Source organism: Lates calcarifer, linkage group LG10 (assembly GCF_001640805.2).
Source record: "Lates calcarifer isolate ASB-BC8 linkage group LG10, TLL_Latcal_v3, whole genome shotgun sequence".
Classification (NCBI taxonomy): domain Eukaryota; kingdom Metazoa; phylum Chordata; class Actinopteri; family Centropomidae; genus Lates; species Lates calcarifer.
In genome coordinates this window covers 22,140,573-22,166,459 of record NC_066842.1, presented here as the reverse complement: position 1 = coordinate 22,166,459, position 25,887 = coordinate 22,140,573, and the positions used below count along the sequence as shown (strand labels likewise).

Sequence of the window (25,887 nt, the reverse complement as noted above, 5' to 3'; positions counted from 1 at the left end):
CATTATTAAAGAGAGTATTATTATTTCACTGCTGTCTTGCACAATAAAAGATAATAACATAATTTTGTGTTGGTCATATTCTTTCTCTAAAAGATAGTCAATTGTCTATCTTTTTAAAGACAGTTAACATGTAAATGCCTGTAGGACCTTTACTGGTGAATACGCTTTCTGGCAGATTATTTCATGTCTGAACCAGGAGACCCAGATATAAAGCAGAAATATTTATTTAAGTTTGGTTTAGGAGAATAAGAGAAACAATTGAAAGAAAAAAGTGTAATGCTACCCAGTTCTGTAAATGTATGAAAATACAGCAAAGTACAAGTACCTCAAGACTGTTACTTCATCATTGGAGACAGAGCAATACACCGAGCAACAAGCAAGCTGCAACCTCCCTGCAGTTGCGTTTTACCTTCGTTCTAATTTGTTTGTCCCTCTGTACTCACCGTAGCCAGTCAAGGAAGCAGTTTTGGACGTACGGGAAGCAGGAGCAGAAAGGAAAAATACTAATTGTGCCATTTGACTGCAAATAATTATGCGAAAATAAGTGTGACAACAACACCATCCACGTTTTGAAGACGGGTTTCATTTATTTTCACTCTGGTGATCAATTATGCGCTCGTGTCGTCAATGACAGTTCTATTTTGAAATTGATACCCGGAAGTCGTATGTTCACATTTGGATGACCCGAGAGGTAGTGGGAGTACATATTTGTTTGCAAGAGTAGTTGTATAAACGGTGAGCTGGCCTCTAAAAAGCACGGATAATGACCTCCGGCGGCGGAATACAGATACCGAGTCGTCTCCCGCTTCTGCTGACCCATGAAGGAGTGCTCCTCCCGGGCTCCACCGTCAGGTTTAGCATCGACTCTCCGCGGAACATGCACCTGGTCAGCCAGAGGCTGTTGAGAGGGACTTCGCTGAAAAGCACAATTATAGGAGTGATTCCCAACACCAGAGACCCAGAACACGACACCGACGACCTCCCCACCCTGCATAAGTAATTTGGTTACATAGCTAAGTAAAGAGTGGACAGTTGAGCCAATTCAATCATATTATTTGGTAGTGTTGTTTTGGAGGCGTGGCAAGATGTTGAAAGATAAACCCGATGGGTTGCGAGATGATTATAAGATAGAAAAGAGGATAAAACGCAGTTTAGCTAGTATTCTGTCTTTTCAGACTTTTACCAGTTGCCTTGAGCAATACAGAATTCTTACAGCTTTTTATATGGAGAACTACAAATGTCAATGAAATAGCAATAAAGCATTTCATTGACTAATAACTAATTATACAATCAAAATAAAAAAAGGTTCACAAATTAGTATATTAATCTAAGAGTAAATATACTAGATACTTAAATACTTAAATGTTTTGCAGGGTATTTAAAAGAGGAATTGTAAAAAATTATTTACAAAATATATGCTAATCCATCAGTAAATAGGTCAAATGATGAAGAAATTCACAAAAACATCATAAAACAATTAGGAGGCCTAATTAAAATACATGAAAGAATTCATAAGAATGCTTTTGAAAATGCAGTTTAAAAAGAGAAAGAAAATAACTGAAGTCAGAGTTTAATAATACAGATTTTCAGGCATTTAAAAGAGCAGTTCCCTCTATAATTAGCATTTCAGTGCTAATTTCAGTTGCAGCTCTTTAACCAGTCAGAGAGCTTGCTACATCCCATGGCTAATTTGCATTGTTTTACAGTGTTTATCCAGCACAAGTGTCACAGAAAAACTAAAAGGAAAGACTGAATGACTAAATAAATGTAATGAGTGATAGGAAAAGGAAAAACAGTGGGGAAAATGGAATTTCAAATAAGAAGGGAGACTGCATTCAAATGCCTGATTAAAATCTGTATTCATAATTCAATCTGTGAATCCAGTTATTTTTCTTTTCAAACTACATTTGCAAACAGATTTCAAATAATTATTTTGTTTATTATTAAATTATGTACTTTTTAATTTGAACTGTATTAATAATTCATTTTTTTAATATTTCCTCTTTTTACTGTACATCAATATATCAAATAATTAATCAAATATCATTTTTGTCATTTTATTTATGTATAGATTACCACTTCAATCTATAAATAAAGTTATTAATGCCTATTTTATTATACACATAGTTAATAAGTTAATAGGACTGCCACCATTCATTTTCCAATCATAATTAGGCTAATTGGTGATTTCATGTTATGCACAGTTCATAATTTTTGACAAATATTTTAGTGTGTAACTTTGTTCTAGAAAAGTCTACAGTGGCCTTGCAGTCAGAAACTTATCAACCAAGCACAGAGAAGTGGACTTTAACCTTTCAGTCTACCAGTCTGGTGACTAAATAGAAACTGTGTCAGCCTGTGTGGTTGGTCTCTCTATTGGCCATGGTTACTGGAGGAAAATGTTATTCTGAGTTTGAATTAATCGGTGACAAAGGTGGTCATGTTGTGTTTCAGTCTACCTAAAAATCATAATTTCACACTGAAAGGGGAAAATGCTGGAAAGGAGACTTTTTATGCTGGTTGTCAGTCAGCTTTTCACTGCATGTGTCCTTGGTTTACAGCCATTAAATTATTGAAAGGCATTTCAAATCCACATTCATAACTGTAGTCACTGAGTCTGGTGGCTGCAAGAGTATAATCTGAAACACATTTTATATGTGTGTGTGGGGGAGTTGGCAAAAATTGGGCAGCAATATCAGAAAGTGCTGATTGGTGTATTGATGCATAGCTAAAAGTTTTATGGTTTTATGCCAACACATCACTGTTGAATGTCATACACAATAATTTCATAAAGTTGGATCTTTTTGTCTTGTTAATTTTAGCAATATGTAGCTCTCAAGTTGCTTGTGTTTGTCCTGAAATTATGACAACTTCTTACCTGATTTAAATTGAAGTCTGGCTTACAGGGAAATAGCAAAAACTCCCTAGGCTGACAGTAGCAATTTAAGCCAGCTGTTGAGAGAACTTTGGAGCTGTGTGTGTGCGTTTGTGTCCTGTAAATTGTGGCGACTTCACATATAACAAGTGTTTTGACCAATCTTGTCAAACTGCTTGTTAAAGCCATTGATTGCTTGTTTTGACTAGGCAGCAGCTCCACACATTATATCATGAGTATCGTGAGTCCCCACTGACCACAGGGCTGTCAATCTAGCTTGTTTTTCCTGAAGTCTCTTTAATGGTACAGAAGAAAGACCTCACTGAAGCTGTGAAAGCAGACAGGAGGTGGTTTTCTAGCTTTTGTAGACAATGTAAGTGAGATTTATGAAAAAAACATTGGAATTACTCTGTCTCACCAAAAATGTAAAGTTTTAAATCAGTTTAATTGCTTTTTAATATGCTTTGCATCAGTGGAGCTTTGTGGCAGATGACTGAGATTCAAATTAGTGACTTTACCACAGTACCCAGACCTGCTGCTTATTACAGTATCTCTCAACACTCACCTCCTCTGTCCCACTCCAACGTTTGCTCCCTCTGTCTCTGTGTAGAATTGGTACAGCGGGGATAGCAGTCCAAGTGGTGGGAAGTAACTGGCCAAAGCCTCACTACACCCTCCTCATCACTGGACTGTGTCGCTTTAGTGTGTCAAGTCTGCTGAAGGAGCGACCCTTTGTCCTGGCAGAGGTAAAGCTTATCTGATTTTACCCCAACCTTATTTTGCTAAAAATCATCAATCCATGATTGTGGGGATGTCTTACAGTTAAAGATTAACTTAATAACTGGCTCCAAAGCTGTGTTTCACTGCCCTCTCTAGATGAAATTTTTGAGATTGCAACACCTCTGACAATGCTGGGTGTGGTTGGGCACTCTTTTGCACCTGTAACCACACCCAGCAGTGATTTCACACTTAACTGACACACTCTGGAGTACGCTGTAGTGACATGATATGCAGCTTATTGCACCGAATGCAAAAAGAAATAGCAATAGTATAGATATTTACTGGATTGACTAATATTCTACCAGAGTATTCATGTTTGCTTACTAGCTGTCATCTTTCTTTCTTTTGTTTGAGCATTGTCACCTCCTTGTTTACATGCATGTTTGTGTGCATGTCCACAATATATACAAAACCCAAAAACCCACAAAGTACACAAATGTGTGTGACAGCAGGATGTGTCTCTCTTATTTTAAAAAATTGCAGGTGGAGCAGTTGGATAAACTGGAACAGTATACAACCCCAGCAACAGAGGGTGTCACCCCAAGTGATGGGGAGCTAGGGGAGTTGTCCCAGAAGTTCTATCCAGGCTGCTGTACAGGTGTGTGTATATACTGTGTGTGTGTGTGTATGTGTGTGTGTGTGTCAGTCCCTGCTTCTTATTAGTCATTAATTGCTCTTGGCTACTGATGTTTTCCCCTTTCATTTTAAACATCCTCCTATCAAAGAAACCTTTATTTACCAATTTACCAATTATGGAATTATTCCATAAATGTGTTTCTTGTTGGAGAAATGTTTTGCCTTCATTGGATTGCATATATGAGTGCCAGCAGTGTTTCAGTCTGTAGACACAAACCTGATGGTGCTCACAGCAGTGACCTAGACTTTTGAAGTACTTCCCTGTATGTTATTTCAACCCCAGGAAATTTTCTTTTGTTTTTCACTCAGATTAACACACCTCTTTGGCAAGTGTTGAAGTGACAGTAACTTGAAACAGTTCCTTTTTGATAAATTTCCTTAAAACATTCTCGAAAACATTCCCAAAGCACCACAACCATACATTTTTCTCAGAACCCTTTGACCCTTTGATGTATTTTTGCCTCAGCTGATGAAGATCCTCTGGATCTTCATCATATATTATTTGGAGTAGTATGTGCAAATACTAGTGTATAGTTGCGCTTTTCTGTGTTTTTAACAAGAATGTTTGCAAACCCTTTGCTTTTCTGTATTAATTGGTTATAAAATGTGATGTGAAGATCATTTAAGTCACAAGTATGGATAAGCACAATGTGCTTAAAATAAATACACAAACAATTATAACGTTTTGTATCTTTTACCATACCCTTTAAACATTCACAGTGCTGGTGGGAAAAGTTAGTGCTCACATCAGTGACCTAGATATTTTAGTACGAGTGCTTTCCTGTATGTTTTTTCATCCCTCTTGCAAATTTGGCTTTGCTTTTTTTTAAAACTCAAACTAAAGCACCTCTGTGGCAGCTGTTGAAATGACATTGACTTGAAGCTTTTCCTTTTTGATAAATTACCATAAAAACATTCTCACCAGAGAGCACATTCCCAAAACACCGCAGCTATACATTTTCCTCATAACCTTTTGACCCCCGATGTATTTTCACCCCAGGTAATGATGGTTCCTCTGTGTGTGTGTCTGTGTGTGTGTGTGCATTGATATGATTTGTAGTAGGTTATTTTGTGTGTCTTGTTATTGATGTGGATGTGTCTGCATCTGTTAGTGTGTGTTGTTCTTTTCAATGCTATTGCCATGACATGAACAGTGGCAAGAAAAGTATAGAGATCCTTTGATTTTCTGCATTACTTGGTCATAAAATCTGATCACAAGTATGCGGTAATTATGTAGCCAGTAACACAAATACTTAGAATCTTTTGTGTCTTTATTTAATACACCCATTAAGTATTTACTGCTGGCAGAAAGAGTAAGTGAACCCAATTTAATAACTGGCTAAATGTCCTTTGGGACCACCTCTGTAGAAGCAAATCAGACCTGCACATTCTGCTGGACCTTTCTTCCTCACAGAGCTGCTTCAGCTCAGCCATATTTGTATTAGATTCATGAACATAGATGTTAACCAGGTCCAATTCTTCTTCTCAGCCTTTCAGACGCATGATTCACATGATGCTTTCTTCAGATGCTTCTTGTGAATAGCATGTTTTTAATAAGTCAAAGTGGCTCTAACCTGCGCCTCCAATCTTGTTTGATTGCTTGAAATTTCTAGGTTCTAATTCCACTTTGCTTATGTTGATATCATTAGTTAAGAGGTTCACATGCGTTTTTCAAATTACACTATCAGTCTGAGTGATTTTACAGTATGGACAAGTACAGTACTATGATTTGTGTGTTTTTAGTCAAAATTGTGTTGATTGATTGTGTTTCTTCATTATTGTTGTATGTAACTTAGATGAACATTTGATCCTTTTAAGAGAGAAAATAAATATAAATTCTGATAATTACAAAGTAATTACAAAATATGGAAATTAGAAAAATTAAAGAAATATTTCAGTATTTTGTGAAATACACTTACTTTCATCCCTAGACTTAGATGAGACGATAGATACCACTCTTATGTCTGTATGCTATGTAGCTACAACCAGAAGCTCATTAACTTAGTTTTGCATAAAGACTGAAAACAGGGAGAAACAGCCAGCCTATTTGTCATTTTTGACACAGATGAAATAATATGTATTAATAACTGATCTTTAGATATATTGGTAGGTAGATTTTGCCACCTTCAAACAGTGACAGGCTAACTGTTCCCATCTAATTCAGTGAGACCAAACAGAGCATCACAAAAGTAGTTTCTGATGGCAAAAACACCAATGATTAATGCCTTCATGTTGAGTATATTATTTTTTTGCATGTTTCCTTTAAATTGGAGCCTCAGTGGAATAGGTCAGCATACCACTGTCGTATCTGTCCATTCAATATGTAGCTATTCTTCCACCAAGGTTTATTCATATAAAACACCAGAAGAACTGGATAAGCAGCATTAGCAGTGATAGCCACTATGACAGAACAGGCAACAAAAAGGGCAGTATCCACATAGACACTTTGCTTCTGAATCATTCTGTTAAAATGAAAATGTTCTCGCTAAAGTTTCCTCTTATCTTGCTGTGCTAATTGTGCAGGTTGCAGTTGTGTAGCACTGTGGAAAACCCATAAATCAAAGTACTTACAGGCTCATTCCTCATTCATCAGCTGATCCAATGACATGGGAAGGCTTCATGTCTGTTTTTACATTCACAATTTATGCTATTCATACTGGGTGAATTCCTGGAAACTCTGAACTTTGGAATGCCAAAATCTGTCAAAATAACAAGAAACAGGAATCATTTGTCTTTTCCCTTATAGCAATAACCTGTGATGGATCATAACAGCAACACACCGTGACAGATTGAACTTTTTAAAAAATATTTGCCTATTGTGTCAGTAAATCTAATCCCACTGTGTCTCCACATGTTTGTGTATGTGTGTAGTTATTAGGTATGTTGGACATGTCTGTTCCAGTGGTGGCTAAGTTCAGGCGTCTGCTGGACAGTCTGCCCAGGGAAACTCTACCTGATGTGGTTGCCTCCATGATCCGCACCATCAAACAAGGAGAAACTACAGGTGAAGTGACTGTTGGGTCTGTGTCAGCCAAAATTCAAACAAATCAAACAACATGCGATGTGACAGACGGTTTAAGTCACTTTTTGCAGCGTTTTAATGTGATTAGAACATCTTTCCAATTATTCTTATATCTGAGATTTTTGTTCATGGAATAATGAGACAATCATGATGAACATTGGTGCAGTCTGCTTTGTTTAATACAACAGTGTCTTGGTATGCGTTTCTGTTTGCCACAGCTTATTTTTATGAAGCTGGTGCTACAGGAAGACATTGGTCTAAGGTTGTGACTTTCCAAAATAAACGACTGCTAATTTATGTACTTTGAAGGTCCTGGATGCAGTGAGCTTGGAGGAACGTTTTAAGAAGGCCCTGCCCATGTTAACCAGACAGATAGAAGGACTGAAACTACTGCAGAAAACCAGGAAGATGGGTCCTGATAATGACAAGAGGGTACCAGACATTTTCACTTCTTCTGTTTAACTATTGTTTAAGCACAGTCAATAACATTGATCATTTCATTACAATACAATGTTTTTCTGGGAGACCTTGAGTTCTGACATTCATCTGGATGTTACTCTGATACGTACCACCCACACTTCTGGGACCTGCCTAACATTGTGTAGGTCCCCCTCGTACTGCCAAACGGGACCTCTGTGGATGACCTGTGGTGATTGGCACCGGGACATTGGCAGAGGATCCTTTGGATCAGATTGTTATCTTGGGAGTTTGGAGGCCAGGTCGACACCTTGGGCTCTTTTTTGTGTTCGTTCAGACATTTCTGAGTAGTTTTTGTGGTGTGGCGAGAGCATTGTCGAGGTCCCTGGCATTGGGTAGTGCTATTGCCACAGAGGGGTGTGCTTGGTCTGCAACAATGTTTAGGTGGGTGGTACCTGTCAAAGTAACATCCAGATGAATGAGGGACCCAAGGTTTCCCTGCAGAACATTGTGCTGTAATGAGATGATCAATGTTATTCACTTCACCTATCAGTGGTTTTAATGTTGTGGTTGATCGGCGTATATGTGCCTGTTCACTTCCCATCTGTGCAGGTGTTATCAGTGCGAAAAGGTGGAGTGTTCCCAGGCAGGCAGTTCAATCTGGATGAGGAGGATGAAGATGATGATGGAGATGACACTGGATCCCTGGAGAAGAAAGTTCATGGGGCAAACATGCCTGAGGCTGCACTCAGAGTATGCTTGAAAGAGCTCAAGAGGTGAGCTTTGTGTTTATCTGCACATATGCTTTATCTTCTCATTTAAGAAAAACATGTTGTGTAAACCTCACTCAGTTATTTATACCCACTCATTTATGTCATAAAATTTAAAATAAATCTTACGTTTTCCAGTAGCTTTTTAATCTACCAACATTTTTGGTGAAATGTATATATTTAAGCAGATGAGCCATTATTAACTTTAGTTTAAAACCCTTTTAGTGAGAGGAGCTTGGTAAGAATTCAGCATTTTAAAGCTTGTTGAACCTTATTCAGTAAATCATCACTTCTCTGTTGTTTGCGACAGGCAGGTATCACAATTAATCTTCAGTCTTCATCTTCATCTGTTTTCAGGTTGAAGAAGATGCCTCAGTCGATGCCTGAGTATGCCCTAACCAGAAACTACTTGGATCTAATGGTAGAGTTGCCATGGAGTAAAAGCACCAAAGGTAAATAAAGCTATAGGTGGCCTTTAGCAGAGTTCAGGTTTATAAGCCAATAATGTCAGATGCCTCTGATACTGTATGACATCTCTAATACTCTTGAGCTTTGTCTTTGTATAATAGCCCAACAGTCACACGTCTAAAAAGATACTTAGCTTTGACAAAGCTATCAAGATGTATTTGTTCATTTTTAAAAGAGTGTTTCATGTTTTAATGCTGAGAAATGTTTAACGTGGTGATTGTGATGTTAACTGTGTTGAATATTTCAGTGTCATCGAATTTTCTATGGTGCTTTGCTTTTGCTTTGAAGTGTGAATCAAAATCTTATGATGACCAACTGAAATGACCACATTTGAATACATGGAATTATCAATGATCAATTGATATAATCAAAAACAATAATTTAATGATCAGATCACGGTCAACTCACAAATTAGAGTTGAAGCCACACTAATCAATATTTTTATATCAACAATGAGATGAAATGTTAAAGGTGTCACTTGTTGCAATCAATCCACTGGACACTGCAGTTCTCCTCAGTTCTGCAGAACTTTTTAGCATCTCTCAGCTCCTTGTGTTTGTTTTATAGCCCACAACATTTACTATTTGGTCCAATCTCACAGCTCTAGCTCTGATCAACATTGTTTTCCAGCAGCAGCTGGCCGCTTGCTTCTTCTTTATACTTAAACAAACCCAGTGTATAATACCTATTCATCACCAAGTTGGTGGAAAGCAAAACCGAGCTAAAAGGAGGTTGAATATCAGGATTATATTTATCAGGGTATCCCAAACACAACTCTAAATAAATGCTGATGTTGCTCTGTTTCTGCTGGATGTGTAAATTGGTAGCTACATTAGCTACATCACTTTTAGAAGGAAATAAAATGGCAGTGCTGTCTAAGCTTGCTCTGCTGCACTCTAGTGGCCAAAAATAAATGAATGCTCTTTTATTTAAGTCATTTTACATCACTTACTTTAAATCTAACTATTCCCTGGTTTCTTGGTGTTTCACATGAAAGTGATTTCAGTCAGACAGACCAATAACCATAAATTTAACATTCTGATATAATGTGTATGTGGTGGCTAGCCACAATATCAAGAGGGCCCACTGCCAACACATTTCACAAACTGACTTGTATTGTACAAAAGCTCACAGCCACTGCTTTGCTTTGTCTCTCTGTCTCTGCATGCCGCAGGCTGACCGCAGGCTGACCCTATAATAATTAATCTCGTATCAGTGGAGAGTTGAAAATTTTGAGGACAGGGTTCATTCAGTTGCAGGGTCAGAGGTGATAGCTAGAGTATGTGATGCAAACACATCTCAAGTTCTTTTTCATCAGACAATTTGGGAGAATTGCCTGTCTTCGAAAAGATCAGCAAGCTTTTCCAACCCACCTGGGAAAAATCTTTCCCCAGTGTTTTTCTAGGTCTGTTCTTTGTGTTGTCTTTATTAGCTGTAACTGCTGGTTTCTAAAGCTCCTACGGGTATTAAACTCTAGTTTTCTACTGTTTCTTACTTTCTCAAATTACAGTCACTCATTCCTCTGTTTCCGCAACTCCCATCTCACTGTTCTCACTGTCTTTACCATCTCAAACATTTTTTCCATCTTTCTTGGGACCATCCATCGCATCCACGTTTGCCCCACCCAACACACACACTCTTCAGACTGCCTGGACATCCGAGCTGCTCGCACTCTGCTGGACAACGATCACTATGCCATGGACAAGCTGAAGAGACGTGTGCTGGAGTACCTGGCTGTTAGACAGCTGAAGACTTCCCTCAAGGTGCCTTTTATAGACCGCACAGTACATTAAATGTATAAAGACAAATATTATTCATTATGTGAGGCAGTGTGTTAATATGTCACATATTTATCTGCTGTTGTGTCTTTAGGGCCCGATTCTGTGCTTTGTGGGCCCCCCAGGAGTCGGCAAGACCAGTGTTGGACGCTCTATCGCCAGGACTCTGGGCAGAGAGTTTCACCGCATTGCTTTAGGAGGCGTCTGTGACCAGTCTGACATTAGAGGACACAGGTAAGGCTCATACGATAGTAACTGGAGGGTCTGAAACAGCAGATGTTTTATGACCACAGTACAGACAGCGAGTTCTCTGGAGCAGAGGTGAGAGATTCCCTACATGGTAATGGACCACACAGATAGACATAATCCAAGCACTATTATGTCCAAATATATACATGTATGTTTCCCAGGACATCTGAAAGATAAGAATTAATGGAATTTAAACGTATATGAGAGGCGATTCAGTACCTGCAAAAAGCACCATTTATTGAACTTGTAGATGGGTTTTTAATCTTAAGCAGCATGAAATATTGGTAATAATGAAAAAAAATGAAGCACTGGATATAACACTGTGCCACAGCTTTATGACTGCATTGTTTGATGGTGTACTGGGGCACACACTTTCTGCTGCTAAGTGGAACATGAGCTCTCATGAGTAAAATGTTTGGATTACATTTCAAACGCAATCAGTCATCACACTGACAAAAAACAGTGAAACTCACTTTGAAAAATAACCTGTTTTCTATTAGGTTTTCCATCAACAGACTCCTGTCGGAGAGCAGTAACAAAATTATTTTTTCTTCAGTCATTTATAGCAGCTCAACAGGCTGGCACAAGATGCATCCAAATCGTTTGGAGAGCACCAGTGATATATTTCCATAGAGGCTGGAAGTCCACCTGCGGGTGATTTAAATGACTGATGAATAAAACACACATGTGAATGTTAAGGTCGTACAGATGAAAGGCAGCAGGGCTTTCACCATGAGGTCTGAAAACATTTTTAAGATTTAACAGCACACTAGAGATTTTGTCCTCTGATTATAATTACAACATCACAGGCAGCTTTGGGGACTTTTCTTTCAGTTATATCAGGAACAGTTAAATCAATCAATCAGTCATAAGCAATGCAATTTTCTGGTAAAATGTACAACAGTGTTAATCTGTGAGAAACTGAGTGAGCTGTAATCTGACAGCCATAAATATAGACTGTACTGAAGAGAGCAGTTGTAGAAATGAAAGAGCAGCAGTGGTGTTTCTCTCACACCATTTAATAAATAAAGTTTACTTCCACGCAAACAACAAAATCGTGATGAACCACAGTGCACTGATTGTCTCACACACACACACAATATCTCCTTTAACCTTGAGTTCACCAGTTATGTCACTAAGCTCGCCTCTAATCAGTGTGTTGGGACTGAGTCTCAACACAGACACTCTGTTGCGTACTAGTATACGGTGTTACGTTTCATTGACAAGCAACATATCAGAGCCTGCCTCTGTGCATCCGTGTCTGCATGTATGCACAGAGGCATGCAGGGTAGCAGAGTTCATCTCAGATTGCATGGCTGATATTTTAAAGAAAGAGTAAACAGCTGAGACATCTTCTCTCAGCCAGATGAGAAACATATGTCCGGCATACCATCAGCAGGAGTTCAGGAGATAAAAATGAAAGTTCTGTAAAGGTCGAGTTTATAATTTGTTCACCTTTAAAAATTCTCTGACAATTCCATTAGTCTCTTATTAACAGTTTTGCCCTTCTTATATTTGTTATAATTTCTTTTTTGTTTCCTTTATTTTTTTCTTTGAATCTCAGAAACTGCACATTTCATGCCTTAAGCTTTTAAAAACTCGAAGCTTGCTTGCATTAGATAATTTGTTACGGAGAACCTTGTGTCTGTACTCATTTTTGTGAAAGTTCAAATATTGTTGCCTAGTAATGCAACACATGTGCCTAGAAAAAAGCTGATTAAAGCATGACTTAGCAAAAATGACTGCCGACAATTGTTGACAAAATATATTTATGCATTTTTGTAAAATAAAGTACATTGCGAGCCTTCAGTTTGTTTGAAATTGATTTAAAACATTTACACTGAAGGTCAGCATTACTATTCCTGTCCATATCTTCCAGGCGTACATATGTAGGGAGCATGCCCGGTCGCATCATCAATGGTTTGAAGACAGTGGGTGTCAATAATCCTGTCTTCCTCCTGGACGAAGTGGACAAACTGGGAAAGAGCCTGCAAGGAGATCCTGCTGCCGCTCTGCTAGAGGTCAGGCTGCTTCTCTCTTAGATTACTTGTGGAGTAGAATCAGATATCTTGACTCCACATTAATTCCCTGAACAAAACCTTTATCCTTTACCCTTCACTAAAAATGTTAAGAAGCGTTTGTTCTGCTTTTTCACTAAGCCTTCCTCTAATTGTTTTTGTGCTTTTGTGTTCTTCTGTTTCTTCTGTGAGCCAGTCCATGACAAACTCAATTAGCTTCCAAACTAAATTTAATTCAGTGTGATTAAACTCTAAAAACACACACACACACACACAGAAACAATTGGTGTCCATATGCTCCCTCAGGTCCTGGACCCAGAACAGAACCACAGCTTCACAGACCATTACCTCAATGTGGCCTTTGACCTCTCCCAAGTGCTCTTTATTGCCACTGCAAACACCACAGCGACCATTCCCCCGGCCCTGCTGGACAGGATGGAGGTACTGCAGGTACCAGGTGGGTTTAGGTGCAGATGATCTGATGTTCTGAGGAGTCATGTGAACAGTTTTCATTTTCCATCTTGAGGACACGCTTACTCTTGTGACAGAACTAATCTTAACCATATGATTGAATGTAATTGTGTAGTCAGGGAACAGATGAAACTGCTCTGTGTCCAATTGCAAATCCAATCACAATGCATCATACACACACAGACACAGACACACACACACACAACCATCACGACCATCACAGCCACTGCCACCACACTCACCAACAGTTCATTACCAATTCATAGGTTACTGATGACAAGGTGTATAACTATCAGATATAAAGATGCAATATTATAATAATTCATGAATTCAAATGACTAATTATTATTTCATACCTTTTAATCATATCACCACAATTTGACTCAAATTAAGCGATGATCAAAGACAAAGCTGTGTCCAGTATATCCACATATTTCAGTCAAAGATAAAAACAAAACGTTATAAATCCAACCAAGAATTTTGCAGTGATGATGGCAAATGATACTGATGTTGTTGCCTACAATCAAGGACCAATATCTCTTTGGAACTTCTCACTGTGTTGTTTGTATCAGACTGTAGTACACAATAACATACAGCATCTTTTAGATGCTTAACTTTAGAGTGCTCCTTCTAAACTAACCAGTGTTAGTTTAAGTTCAAGCAGAAAGCTTTTTGTGGCTCTAGAGGGCGCTGTTTAAAGTCTGATGAATTGCCTCAAGTGATGCCACTTCGTCGGCGTCTACAAGTTTGAGAATGAAAAAAATCCAGGGTCGTGGGCTACAAGCATAACATACTCTGAGTGAATTGTCAACAGTCGAGAAGCATTATGGGTAATATAGGTTCTAGGTTTTGACGAGGAGGAAGCATGCACAGAATAAAAAAAGATGGTACCTCTGGCTCTGCTGCATTAACTAAGGTTCTGTTTTTCTTTTTTCTTTTTTTTTTTTTTACCATCCATTGTTTCAGGCTACACCCAGGAGGAAAAAGTGGAGATAGCTCACCGTCACTTGATCCCAAACCAGCTGGAGCAGCATGGATTAACACCTCAACAGCTGCATATACCACAGGACACCACACAGGATATAATCAGCAGGTACACACACACACATGTAAACAAACATACTGGGAAGACAAAAATAACAAAATTTTTACTTAATTTAGCTACAGAAGTGGACAGCCTGTTTGTATTTGCAGTCTTTGTTCTTTTTTTGATTTTCTGTAGGAATTGATGATGAGAAACACTTTTCACAATATTTTGACATTTTGGGAAATGCACAGCTGGTTAGTTTAGTTTAGCATAAACAGCTAAACAGGGGAAACGGGACTGGCATGTCTGAACAAAAACAGAAGTTTGAATATGTGAAGTTATTCTTTCATGGACTTTCTTTTAGCCGGGCACAGTGACTTCCTGTTGTCCGTACTGGTTTTTCTAGACTTTCTCGACTTGGCTCGAAAGTGCGGTCATCACATAGAGAGGCTGCACACTATCATAGCCATTTAACTTTGGTTTAGCCTCATAGATAAGATAAGACACTTTATTTGCCATTGTAGACATGCAACAAAATTATGTTTGGTAAACCAGCAGCAGTAAGCAAAAAAAAAAAAAAAAATACAACAAAGAAACAAGATACATGAAGAAGTAGCATCCTCTATCCAAACTGTTGCCCATAAAGTTGGAATAATTTTTTCAGACACATTCCACTTTTTATTCCCATTGATAAACATCAGTAATCACCTTTGACCAGGTGCAATGATGACATACTGAGTCCCAGTTACCAGTTTTGTTTTGAGAAGATATACACTTTATCTATCAAGAATAAATCACATTGTCACAATCATTTCATGAGAAGAGGCAAAAAATATTTTATTCCAACTTTATGGGCAACAGCGTATATATATATAAACAGCATCCTGTAGAATATAGATTCTAGCATACATGGAAACAGTGTCATACAGTGCAGGGCTGTTAGGGGAATTAGGGGTGCATTTTTGTCTCCTGTGTGACACCCCTGCTCACACTTGTATGACTCATTACACTACTCTCTGTGTGGTTTGAAATTAAGACAACTTGAAAAATCGCCACGCCTACATCTTTGGACAAAGCTTGTTGCAGCATTATTTGTTCAGTACTAAGAGGGCGCTCTGGAGCTGAACATCTTGTCAGGAAAGAGGCCAGTTAGATGATGACTTCACTCTTCTTTACCGCCATCATCCCCTGGGATGATGGCATTTTTACCTGAATAGAAGAGAGTCCAGGAAAAGGCTCATAATGGCCAAAGCATTTGTAAATAGCACAGTAGTACAGTTCTGATAAACACAGCACAGCACATATATAACTTGCTGAAAAGTAACAGTAAGAATTCAGATTGATATGGACTTCGTACCATGTTCACTGCAGAGAAGCTGTTACATACACAGTGTGTGCTGTGTGGAGCGGAGCGCTCAGCCAGCTGGCAGCTCACATCTGAGGCGAACTTGGATTTCCACTTCTGGTCATCAGAATGTATCATTAAGTTGTCAAGTGGTTTAGTGGGTATTTGTTTTGAATGTTGATCAGTGCTTCTCTGGCAGGGTCACCTTTCGATCAGAGAGAACACCCTTCAGCCATATGTTTTCTGTTTTGCTTCCTGTGTCTCCAAGTGTCAGCCTGTCACAGTGCGTTTCTCAACACTCAGGGTGGACTTCATATCGGTGTTGGTGATTCATTTTTTGTTTATCAGTTCATCATCGACTGATTGCCTAATTGTATCAGGGCCAGTGTGATTTTAATGGTAACATTTGTTAATACAATCCACTGAATGGCCTGATGGAGCTATGTGACATTTTTAAAAAGAAATCTGCAAACACAGAGTTGCTGATACAAAGGCTTGTGTTCTTTTCAGATGGTAAGCACTATGCTTTTGGCAGACCTGCAGAGCCTCTCGACAACACTCACTGCACTCCAGTGTGGTTACTATAGAAACAGCAAAAGCACACAGCTTGATGCTTTTCCTCTGAGGGATACTCCCTATTCTACTGACTAGACCTCTTTTAAAAGACAAACAAAAATATCATTATAAACCATCTTGCGATTGGCTCACCACAGCTGCAACATCTGTCCACATGTTGATGTTCTGCCCCCTGAACACTCAGTACTGAGTACTTACCCACTGATCTCAACCTTACACCTGTAAAAGTTTCATGCCTGTATCTTGCAGGGTTGTGATGCTATCATAGTGAAATCTGTTCACAGACAGACATATACCAACTACATACCTGCCAAATTACTCAAAACTGCTTTTGTGGTAGTTCCAGCTACAGTGGGTGTCTTCAGGACCACATTTTGCCATGATGATACACACACACACACACACAGACAGATTCACGAGATGAAAACAGTTCCAGCCACACTGTTGCCATTGGTGAAAACTGAAAAGCTCAGGGTGAGTTGGGTTTAAGAAAGAGGAGAGAATTCAGCAGAAACAAGGTTGAAGTGTCAGACTAGTCCTCACATATGGTCTGAGGTGCCAATTCTGCCAGAGCTTTCCTTTTTTTGTCCTTTCATGCTGCACCATGTGACTGATAGATAGGACTGATACAGATCCTTGTGATTTTCAGGCCTAAGAGGGGGTCCCGACAGTTACACATCCTGGCTGGCAATGAGAGCTTATTTAAAATGACTTTGTTTGCCTGCCATTTTTGTGACTTGACTACATCCTTATACACTCTGAGGTGCATGCACATAATGGTACATACCGTTGTGGGTTATTGCTCGTAGGCAATTTTATCCCATTTAAAATAAAATTATAACATAAAGTGTGCAACAAGTAGTCATACACCTAGAAACAGAAGCTACCTCATCTCATGTCCACCTAATTTTATCCATCTGTTGTTTGTTTGTGTGTCTGTGTTTGTTCTTTTAGGTACACCCGAGAAGCAGGTGTGCGCTCCCTGGAGAGGAAGATTGGGGCAATCTGCAGAGCTGTGGCCGTGAAGGTGGCAGAGGGTCACAGACTCACCAAGACAGAGGCTTTGATCCCCGAGGGCCCAGCAGAGCAGGGAGGTGGGAGCCTGAGCAGTTTGTTTTCTTTCTGAGTCTTTGCGGAAAGGTGGGATCAATGAGGGGGGGGGCACTGATGGTTAAATTTTTACCTCCAATTTTTAAATTTTTAGATGCCTGTTACACATCTACTTACACGCATGGCCCTAAAAATAAAACACTAACCACAAAGTCCATGCCCTGTGATAAAATGCAGGGTAGACCAGAAAAGATTTAAATAGGAGGCGATAACTAGAAAATGGCAAATGACTTGGTAGACTTGGTGAGGAGCACAAGTCTTGTAGAGGATTTTAAAATAATTTGCATAGTGACGGAAAATCCATTTATAACTGCACAGCAAGTCAAGAAGGGTAGAAGACCACAGCAAACTAGACCTGAAGTTGGCTTCAGTGAAGGCTTTTTAGGCATTTTATCTCAAACTGAATACACTGAAGAGCAAAAAATGTCTAACTGTGCAAATATTACCACCCGGGCTGAATGTCACTATACAGTCACATCAACACTCATACAACTGATTCAGCTAATTTTATAGGAGTTATATAGTTTGCTTGTGTCTGGTTTCACTAATGAACAGCTACAAATATGTGGCACAACAAAAGAAGCTAATTTAGGCTTTTTATCTGGTGTGACAACAAGGCCAGAAGTGGGGCTGGATTAATGGGCTGTATATCCTGTTCTTTGCATTCTGCTGACATTGCATGAATGCAGCATTAGCCTGCTGTTCATGTTGATGTTTTGACACAGGTGCAATTAATAATATAAATGGTGGGTCTGTAGCTGTTAGGTGATCCAGTCCCTGGTCTCTGGCACAAATACATGCTGTCTCAACAGCTAACTGAACAGAGTTGAACCATTGCTAAGGTAAGAAGTTACACCTGTGCTTTTCCTGCTATGACAAGTTAAAATATCTTCCATTACAAAGGTCTGTATGAATGATAATGGTATAAGTTGTCAGTCAAGCACAGTGTTTACTCACTACACAGTCCTGAGGAGAGCTCTGATCTGGATCAAAAAGTGGGTGTAACTTTGTGGGCGTTTCATTTTACTGAATTACAGCTGTTTGGCACAAGGTGGTGCTAGTCCATTTAAATGAAAATCAATAAATTAAACCAGGCTTTACACTGCAAGGCTTAAAAGTCTGTCGCAAAGAAATAAGAGCCTTGAGTACGGCCATCAGCTTGGAATGAATATTTGATAAAGCAGTAATAAATGTTGGTTTCTAAAGTTCAATTATTCTCACAGACCTATGTTTGACATCTAGCCTGTATAAGTAGACTCTTGGTGTAATTTAGTCAAGTAATACCATTTGAAAACAATATTTCATGTCAGCTGCTGGATGCCTGAAGTATACTCATAAATGCAACATGATGTCTTTCAGTAGCTGTGTAATGAGCTGGAAAATGTGCAGCCAGCTGGTCCCTATTAGAAAATAAAGCCTGTTTGGTTGGAGACTCACTCATTGTATATTATCTCCCGCTCATCTGGCTTTGATATTCAAAAGTAATTAGTCAGTTTTGTTTATTTGTCTGCAGGATTCCCAGTAAATTCAAGGTGATTCTGGTGAAACAGCACAATTAAAAACACATCACAACAACAACAACAACAACTAAACATTTATTAGTAATGTAAAGTAGCAGACAGGCAGACTAACCAGGATGAATTGAGTTAGAGTGATTTAATGAAAGAGGAAGAGACAAAGTGTGAAAATAAACCGAGGCTATCAGCAGTTGTACTGCTCTGTAGAAATCCCTCTGTGTTGCCTGGTAACAAATGTCAATGACACACAGCACAAACATTAGTGTGTGTAAATGATGTGTGTTCTTGTGCATGTATTTTGCATTTTTCCATGGGGTTGCCTGTGTGTTTGATGCTCTTTTGTACTGTTTGTACTTGAACTGTTTGATGTATATCTCTGTTTGGTTTTCTGTGCATCTTTGCATAATGTCAGCATATGCGTGTGTGTGTGTGTGTGGGTGTGTGTGTTAACAGCTCATTTTCCAGTCTCAGCTGCAGCTGTTGTCACCTCCCTTTCTCTCTGTCTGTCTCTCTCTTTCTCTGGGGCCTTCCTCTCTCCGTGGGTCTATTTCACTACGCATTCTGTAACATCTGTGGATGGTTGCATCATGCAGCGTGTTTACACACACTTTTGTAACATGACTTGTAGCCTTACACTCTGTAGTCACCTGAGTCCGGAAACATGGATGTAAAAGAGAAACATTCTGTCTTCAATGTGGTATCTGACTCCTCCTGTGAGACCTCTATTGTAATGTGAAAGTGAGTTGGCTTTTAATGGATGCATTGTGGCATAATGACTTAACTGTGTGTGTGTGTGTGTGTGTGGTGTGTGTGTGTGTGTGTGTGTGTTCAGACAAGGCAGCGCCCCCAGAGATGCCCATAGTGATCGACCACATCGCCCTGAAAGACATCCTGGGACCTCCGCTTTTTGAAATGGAGGTAAGCAGGGCACCAGCACCTTCACACATCAGGTCACGTTGGCCTCATGTTTCACATTCACTCCTGAATTTGTGAAGATTACAAACCTTCCTTGAAGTCTCTCTGTCTTCTGATTATTCCACCGAATACAGCTTCACAGATGTTTGTGTGTGTGTGTGTGTGTGTATGTGTGTATTGGAAGGTGTCTGAGCGGTTTACCCTGCCTGGTGTAGCTCTGGGCCTGGTCTGGACCCCGCTCGGTGGGGAGATCATGTTTGTGGAGGCCAGTCGAATGGAGGGAGAAGGTCAGCTCACTCTGACCGGTCAGCTGGGAGACGTTATGAAAGAATCTGCCCATCTGGCCATCAGCTGGCTCAGAGCAAACGCCAAAACCTACCAGCTCACCAGCAGTGAGTTCACACACACACACATAGAAACAGACATAAGTTGCAGCTAGAAAAAATGTGAAGGTGCAAATGAACATGGTCTAATAGAGAAGATTTCTGTGTGTTTGAACAGTGGTGGGGGGTCCAGATCCTTTAGAAGGAACAGACATCCACCTCCACTTCCCTGCTGGAGCTGTCACAAAGGATGGCCCCTCTGCTGGCGTTACCATAGTAACCTGCCTCGCCTCGTTGTTTAGCGGCCGACTGGTCAGATCAGACGTTGCCATGACAGGAGAGATCACGTTAAGAGGGCTGGTACTGCCGGTGAGTTATCACATTCAACACACATAATAAGGTGTAAATCCACAGTCCACTGTTTTTCTTTGTTTGTTTGGTTGGTTTTTTTTAAACTGACCGGATTAGTCTCTCCTCCTCAGGTGGGCGGGATCAAGGACAAAGTCCTGGCAGCTTACAGGGCAGGAGTGAAGCGCGTCATCCTCCCGAAACGCAACGAGAAGGACCTGGAGGAGCTTCCAGCCAACGTCCGAGCCGACCTGGATTTCGTCACCGCCGGGAACCTAGACGAGGTGCTGAACGCCGCCTTCGACGGTGGGTTTCCAGGGACAGCCAGCACACGAACACACCATCAGCTGACCAGCAAACTGTAACACACAGGTGAAAATACACACACACTGAGAGTGTGACGTTAGATAGTGTCCCGGAATGGTCCTAACAGAGGAGAGAGTGGGTTGTCACTCAGCTTGGACAACTTGGAGTCTAATGGGTTTTTACCTGATATGCATTGTCAGGAGTAGACAGTATGCACAACTGTGATGCTAACATGTCATGTTATTGAATCGTTAACCCTGTTTTAAGGTTCTTTCCAGTTGAGATTGTCAATTTCAGATTATGTTCATATAAAGAGAATTTGGGATAAATGAAGCAATGATTTCAGCGTACATAGACAGTGCACAATGACTCACTGTTATATGAAGTTATAGCAGCAGCTTCGTTAATGCATTTTAGCTCAACGCAGCCACTGACTCATCCACTCGTGTTGACCAGATCGAAGCTCACCTCACGATGGAATATCATCACGTTGCCTCTTTGGGTTCAGTTTACTTCTTGTACATTTACATTATATTAGTAGCACTGCCACATCCTCATGAAGAGGATGGGAGCTAATACTACTACTAATACTAATGCAAAAACACACACACACACACACACAGGTGAGCAACTACAACACTGAATGATTTAGCCTGATCTGACCTCTTGATTGTTGTGCTAAAAAGTAAATGTTTAAGTGGTTTATATGTGATAACGGATGCGGCTGAAAATGTGCTCAGATACGAGGAGCCTCTGTATGACTGTGTAATCAAATTTCAGGTAATTAGTAGATTTTTATAGATAGATTTTGGAGTTTGACAACAGATCACAACAGACGACAGTTAGTTTGAAAATGGGTTTACATGGACGTGTTGTCTCATCATATCCCACGCTGAGGCACCGACTGCATGAGGTTTAGATAAAACCTCTTTGGCCTAATATTCTGATTGTCAGTGAGGGTGCTGACTAATGATTGGATTGCAGTTTCTGTTATTAACGGGGAAGATGGATGGTGTAGCAAACTTAATTACTTTTAAATGTAATAAAGTAATTTTCTATTAAACCAAGATGCACTTGTATCCTATCAGATGACTTTAAAAATTGAATTAAAGATGCTCGAAATCTTGAAAGAAGGTATTTTTATTTCTTCAGATGCTCTTGTTCTCACTCAGTGAGTGACTGTATTGAATACACATGGGGCTAAAATTGTATCAGCATGTGTGTTTGTGTAAATGCAACTCAGCTAAATCTACCCTGAAGCAAAAAAAAAAGGATTTCCAACTCTGTGCAACAGATGTGATTTTCCCCCCCTTCCTCTCCTGTAATGTGAAACACCAGCATGCAGTGTGTTTTTTTTCCATATTTAGACAGCCATCGAAAAGATAAATGGACTCAAGCAGAAAATTTCTCACAGATACATTCATAAAAGCTAAACATATTAAAAGAATCATGCTAGGGAAAAAAAAAGTGGTTGCATACAGCACATGCACTTTATGAAGTGTTGAAATAGACTTTGTTGCAACAAAATGCAGACATCAGGGTGGGTGATAATTCCTTCTAGATTCCCCATCAGGAGCAACTCCATTTACATTACACATAGATGTTGAATCCATGAAAAAAAAAAGCTGCTTTAAGTTTGTGTGTGTGTGAGAGAGATGTGAGTGAGAGAGAGAGAGAGAGGGATGGTTCAAGACACTCACTGCTGCTGCAATGGCAGGTGTGTCATCTTCCAGGAGGCTGTTTGTCACACAGGCCTGTTTGTCAGCCATTTTACAGGACCACTCCCTTGTTGGTTGCAGCTGTTTGATGGAAGCAGTGAAGAAGCTTGTCAGCTGTTTGATCACATAGAACACATAGCCGAGGGATAACATGAGACAGTGGTGGAGCTGTTGACCTGGTTCAGGAACAGATATTTGCAAGATATATATAACAGGCCACCATTAAACAATGACTTTAAAAATGTCATATTTTCTCTTTTTTTCGCTTTGATGAGTACATTCTCACATGTCCTCATATGCTGACACACACTCTGTGCTAACCTGTGCATTTATCCAGTGCTTTCATCCTGCCGTGTGCTGTAAATGAGCTCCTGGGAGCTTCATTAGTCACAGCCTGCACTTAGTTCACTGAAAAAGACCTTTAATGAACCATGTGCAGGGAATAGAATAACAAGAGCTCTTAACAAAATACTGCAGTCCAGCCAGAACAATGCTGCTGTGAAATAATTGCAAACTTTCTGAATCTGAGAATCTGTTTTAGTTGTGACCATCAGATAAGTACTGATTCATCTCTGTGGTAACTGGATAAATGTTGGTCCATTCATCCATATGTCCATCAGGGCCTGTATTTATCAAGCTGCTAAGAGTAACATTTTGGAGATAAAAGTAAAACTTCTTTACTTTTATTCCTTCTCACAAACAGAAGAATAAAAACTACTACTACTGTGTGTAAAATGCTCTGAAATGTAAGAGAGCTGCAGAGGTCTCACAGGTTGGTTAAGTGTAGATCGTAGATGACTGCAGCACAGGAACAGAGCCGAGCTGTTTTCTATCTGATAATAATACATTAGTTGAAGCAGTGTAATTAAGAACAAGGAAGTTTTAGTCTTTCTCTTTTTTGGCATTTTTAACAGAGGTGCAATTTACAATCACTGTCTAACTATCATTGTCTGCACTTGTCAGTGTGCTACTGAATTCTCCTTATTATAAGATTTCCCTGACGCATCTCTTCTACCAACAGCAAAATTCCTTGCATCAGAATTTTATTTCCATTTCAGCCAATTTCTTATTATTTGATCTTTATTTTAAATTAAAACTAGCTTGTTGGTAATTATTAGAGATTTAAAGATTTCAGAAAAAATAAAATGAACTTTTAAAAGAATGACAGTTATATACAGTATGTTCTAGTGGAATGACACTTTTTCAAAAGAATGTGCAACATGGTAGGTGTAGGGTCAGTCTATGACCTGGCACATTTTAGTTGCGTAACAACAACAACATAATTAACAGTGCAGAGAAAATGATCCGACGAGTGTCTGAAAGGGTTTTAACATTTTGCAGATGAGCTCAGAGCCCCCAGGTAGGGAGAAGAGAGTAGTGAATGTGTGAGTGATTTCGGACGCAGCCTACGTCTCTGAATGGCTATTCCTTCTCTGAGCACACGTGTGATCATGTGATGTGAAGGAGGATCTCACTTGTCTCTTGTTTTAATGAAGTTAATTGGCAGTAGCATTTGAAGGTTACATCCATACTGTGTACTATAAGTATGTAGTATGGAACTGGAACTATATGGTCAGGTTGTCCCCAGAGAATCCTAATGTTTTAATTAATGCACAAATTTCCACCTGCACACACAATGTATAAAAATGTCCATTAAATTACCTGAGCATTTCCACTCTCCCCTTAGGATATAACCATTTTAAATAGTCCAGGAGCTTTCCTCTTCTGATATTCATAATCTAAGAGGTCAGTTAGTATTTGTTGATCTCTGTTGGATTTGATTTTTTTTTTAGCTGTAATAAACATGTGAGCCTCCAGGGGCTGCTATTTAGTCTTACAGGATCTACCAAAGAAGCTCTGCAGACACTGAATCTGCACACTGCCCCGCTTCAACCGTCTTGTTACATTGCTTTTCATGTACTTAGCCACAACATATATTACCTCCATGTCTAGGCTTTAATTCACATCCCTCCATCTTAGTCACAACATAAAAGCCCTCACTTTAGCCAGACTATTACAGTGTTTAGATGTGGCACTTTATGTGTCCTTATGTACATATATGTAGCCTGTGTGCATGTCGGCAGTGAGCTCATTGCAGACACACCCAGTCTCAGTTAAACCCCAGTATTAGGACTCCCTGTGTGAGCTCTGTGGATTCAACACTCCCCTTAACCACACACATTTCCCCTCTGGTGAACAGAGGACCTTAACCTATACATAATTACCCAGAGGCTGTGCTTAGTGTACTGGCAGTGTGCCCACTTTACATAGCAGACCCCCCTCCCCATCAGCTAATTTTAGGTGTGGACCCCTGTGACCACGTAATGGCAGGGAAGGGGAACTGTAGAGAGGGTTGACCCAAGATGTCTGGAACCATCTTTAACCCCTATTCAGATTCCAGATGATACTGTCTGGTTCAATATAAAAATATTATAGTATTATAATAATAATATAGAACTGCAAACCACATACAACTACAATATACATAACCCAATAGCCTATCTATTACTTAAAGATAAATGGGGCCCATGTGCTCCTTTTAGGGATGAGGAGGATCATTGGAGAGTGTCCAAATCTTACTGATATATGTGTGTGTGTGTGTGCGTATGTGTGTGTGTGTGTGTGATGTATATATCAGCATTTTCTTTGCCATGATAGCTGCTCTGTGAGGCTGTATTTAGACATAACCATGCTAAATGCTAACATGCTGATGCTTAGCAGGTAACGTTTACCATGGTCACCCTCCCTCGCTTAATATTTAACATTTCCTGAACAGCACTGACAAAGTACAGCTGAGGCTGATCATTACAAGTGTGAGACTGGTTGTTGCTGGCTCAAATGTAGTTAAACTATTCCTGTTGCATCAAATCATCTGTTACACTCACAATCCCATCACACAAATCTAATTCTGCTTTTACAAATCTGTGCCTGAGCTCTCTCAAAGATCTCAAAGATCGATTTCATTACCTTTGAACAGAGCTGAGCTAACTGTTCCCCTGTTTTCAGTCTTGTATGCTAAATTATTCTAATTGGCTTAACTTCCAGTTCGATTTTTACTATACAGATATAACAGTGTTATCCACCAAAATGTCGAGCCATTCCTTAAAGTTCCATTTTGGTATAAGTTTCTCATCTTTTATTTATACAGTACCCTCCCCTTTTCCTGACCCCACATCTCCTCCTAATCATTTTCATACAGTTCTTTACCTCCAGACAGA

The 25,887-nt window shown here is 39.6% G+C and overlaps 1 protein-coding gene across 1 annotated transcript; it reads left to right on the top strand.

The window, feature by feature from the left end:
• The first annotated feature begins 437 nt into the window (after window positions 1-437).
• Window positions 438-22,084, top strand: lonp2 (lon peptidase 2, peroxisomal). Its single transcript, XM_018703587.2, is given in 19 exon segments — window positions 438-996; window positions 3,486-3,621; window positions 4,139-4,237; window positions 4,239-4,253; window positions 7,163-7,273; window positions 7,275-7,295; window positions 7,623-7,745; window positions 8,343-8,506; window positions 8,858-8,952; window positions 10,613-10,731; window positions 10,841-10,980; window positions 12,875-13,016; window positions 13,320-13,470; window positions 14,451-14,577; window positions 17,387-17,526; window positions 19,892-19,977; window positions 20,159-20,366; window positions 20,476-20,666; window positions 20,780-22,084. Coding segments are annotated over 19 exon segments (2,532 nt in total). The 5' UTR covers window positions 438-763; the 3' UTR covers window positions 21,011-22,084.
• The last annotated feature ends 3,803 nt before the right edge of the window (window positions 22,085-25,887 follow it).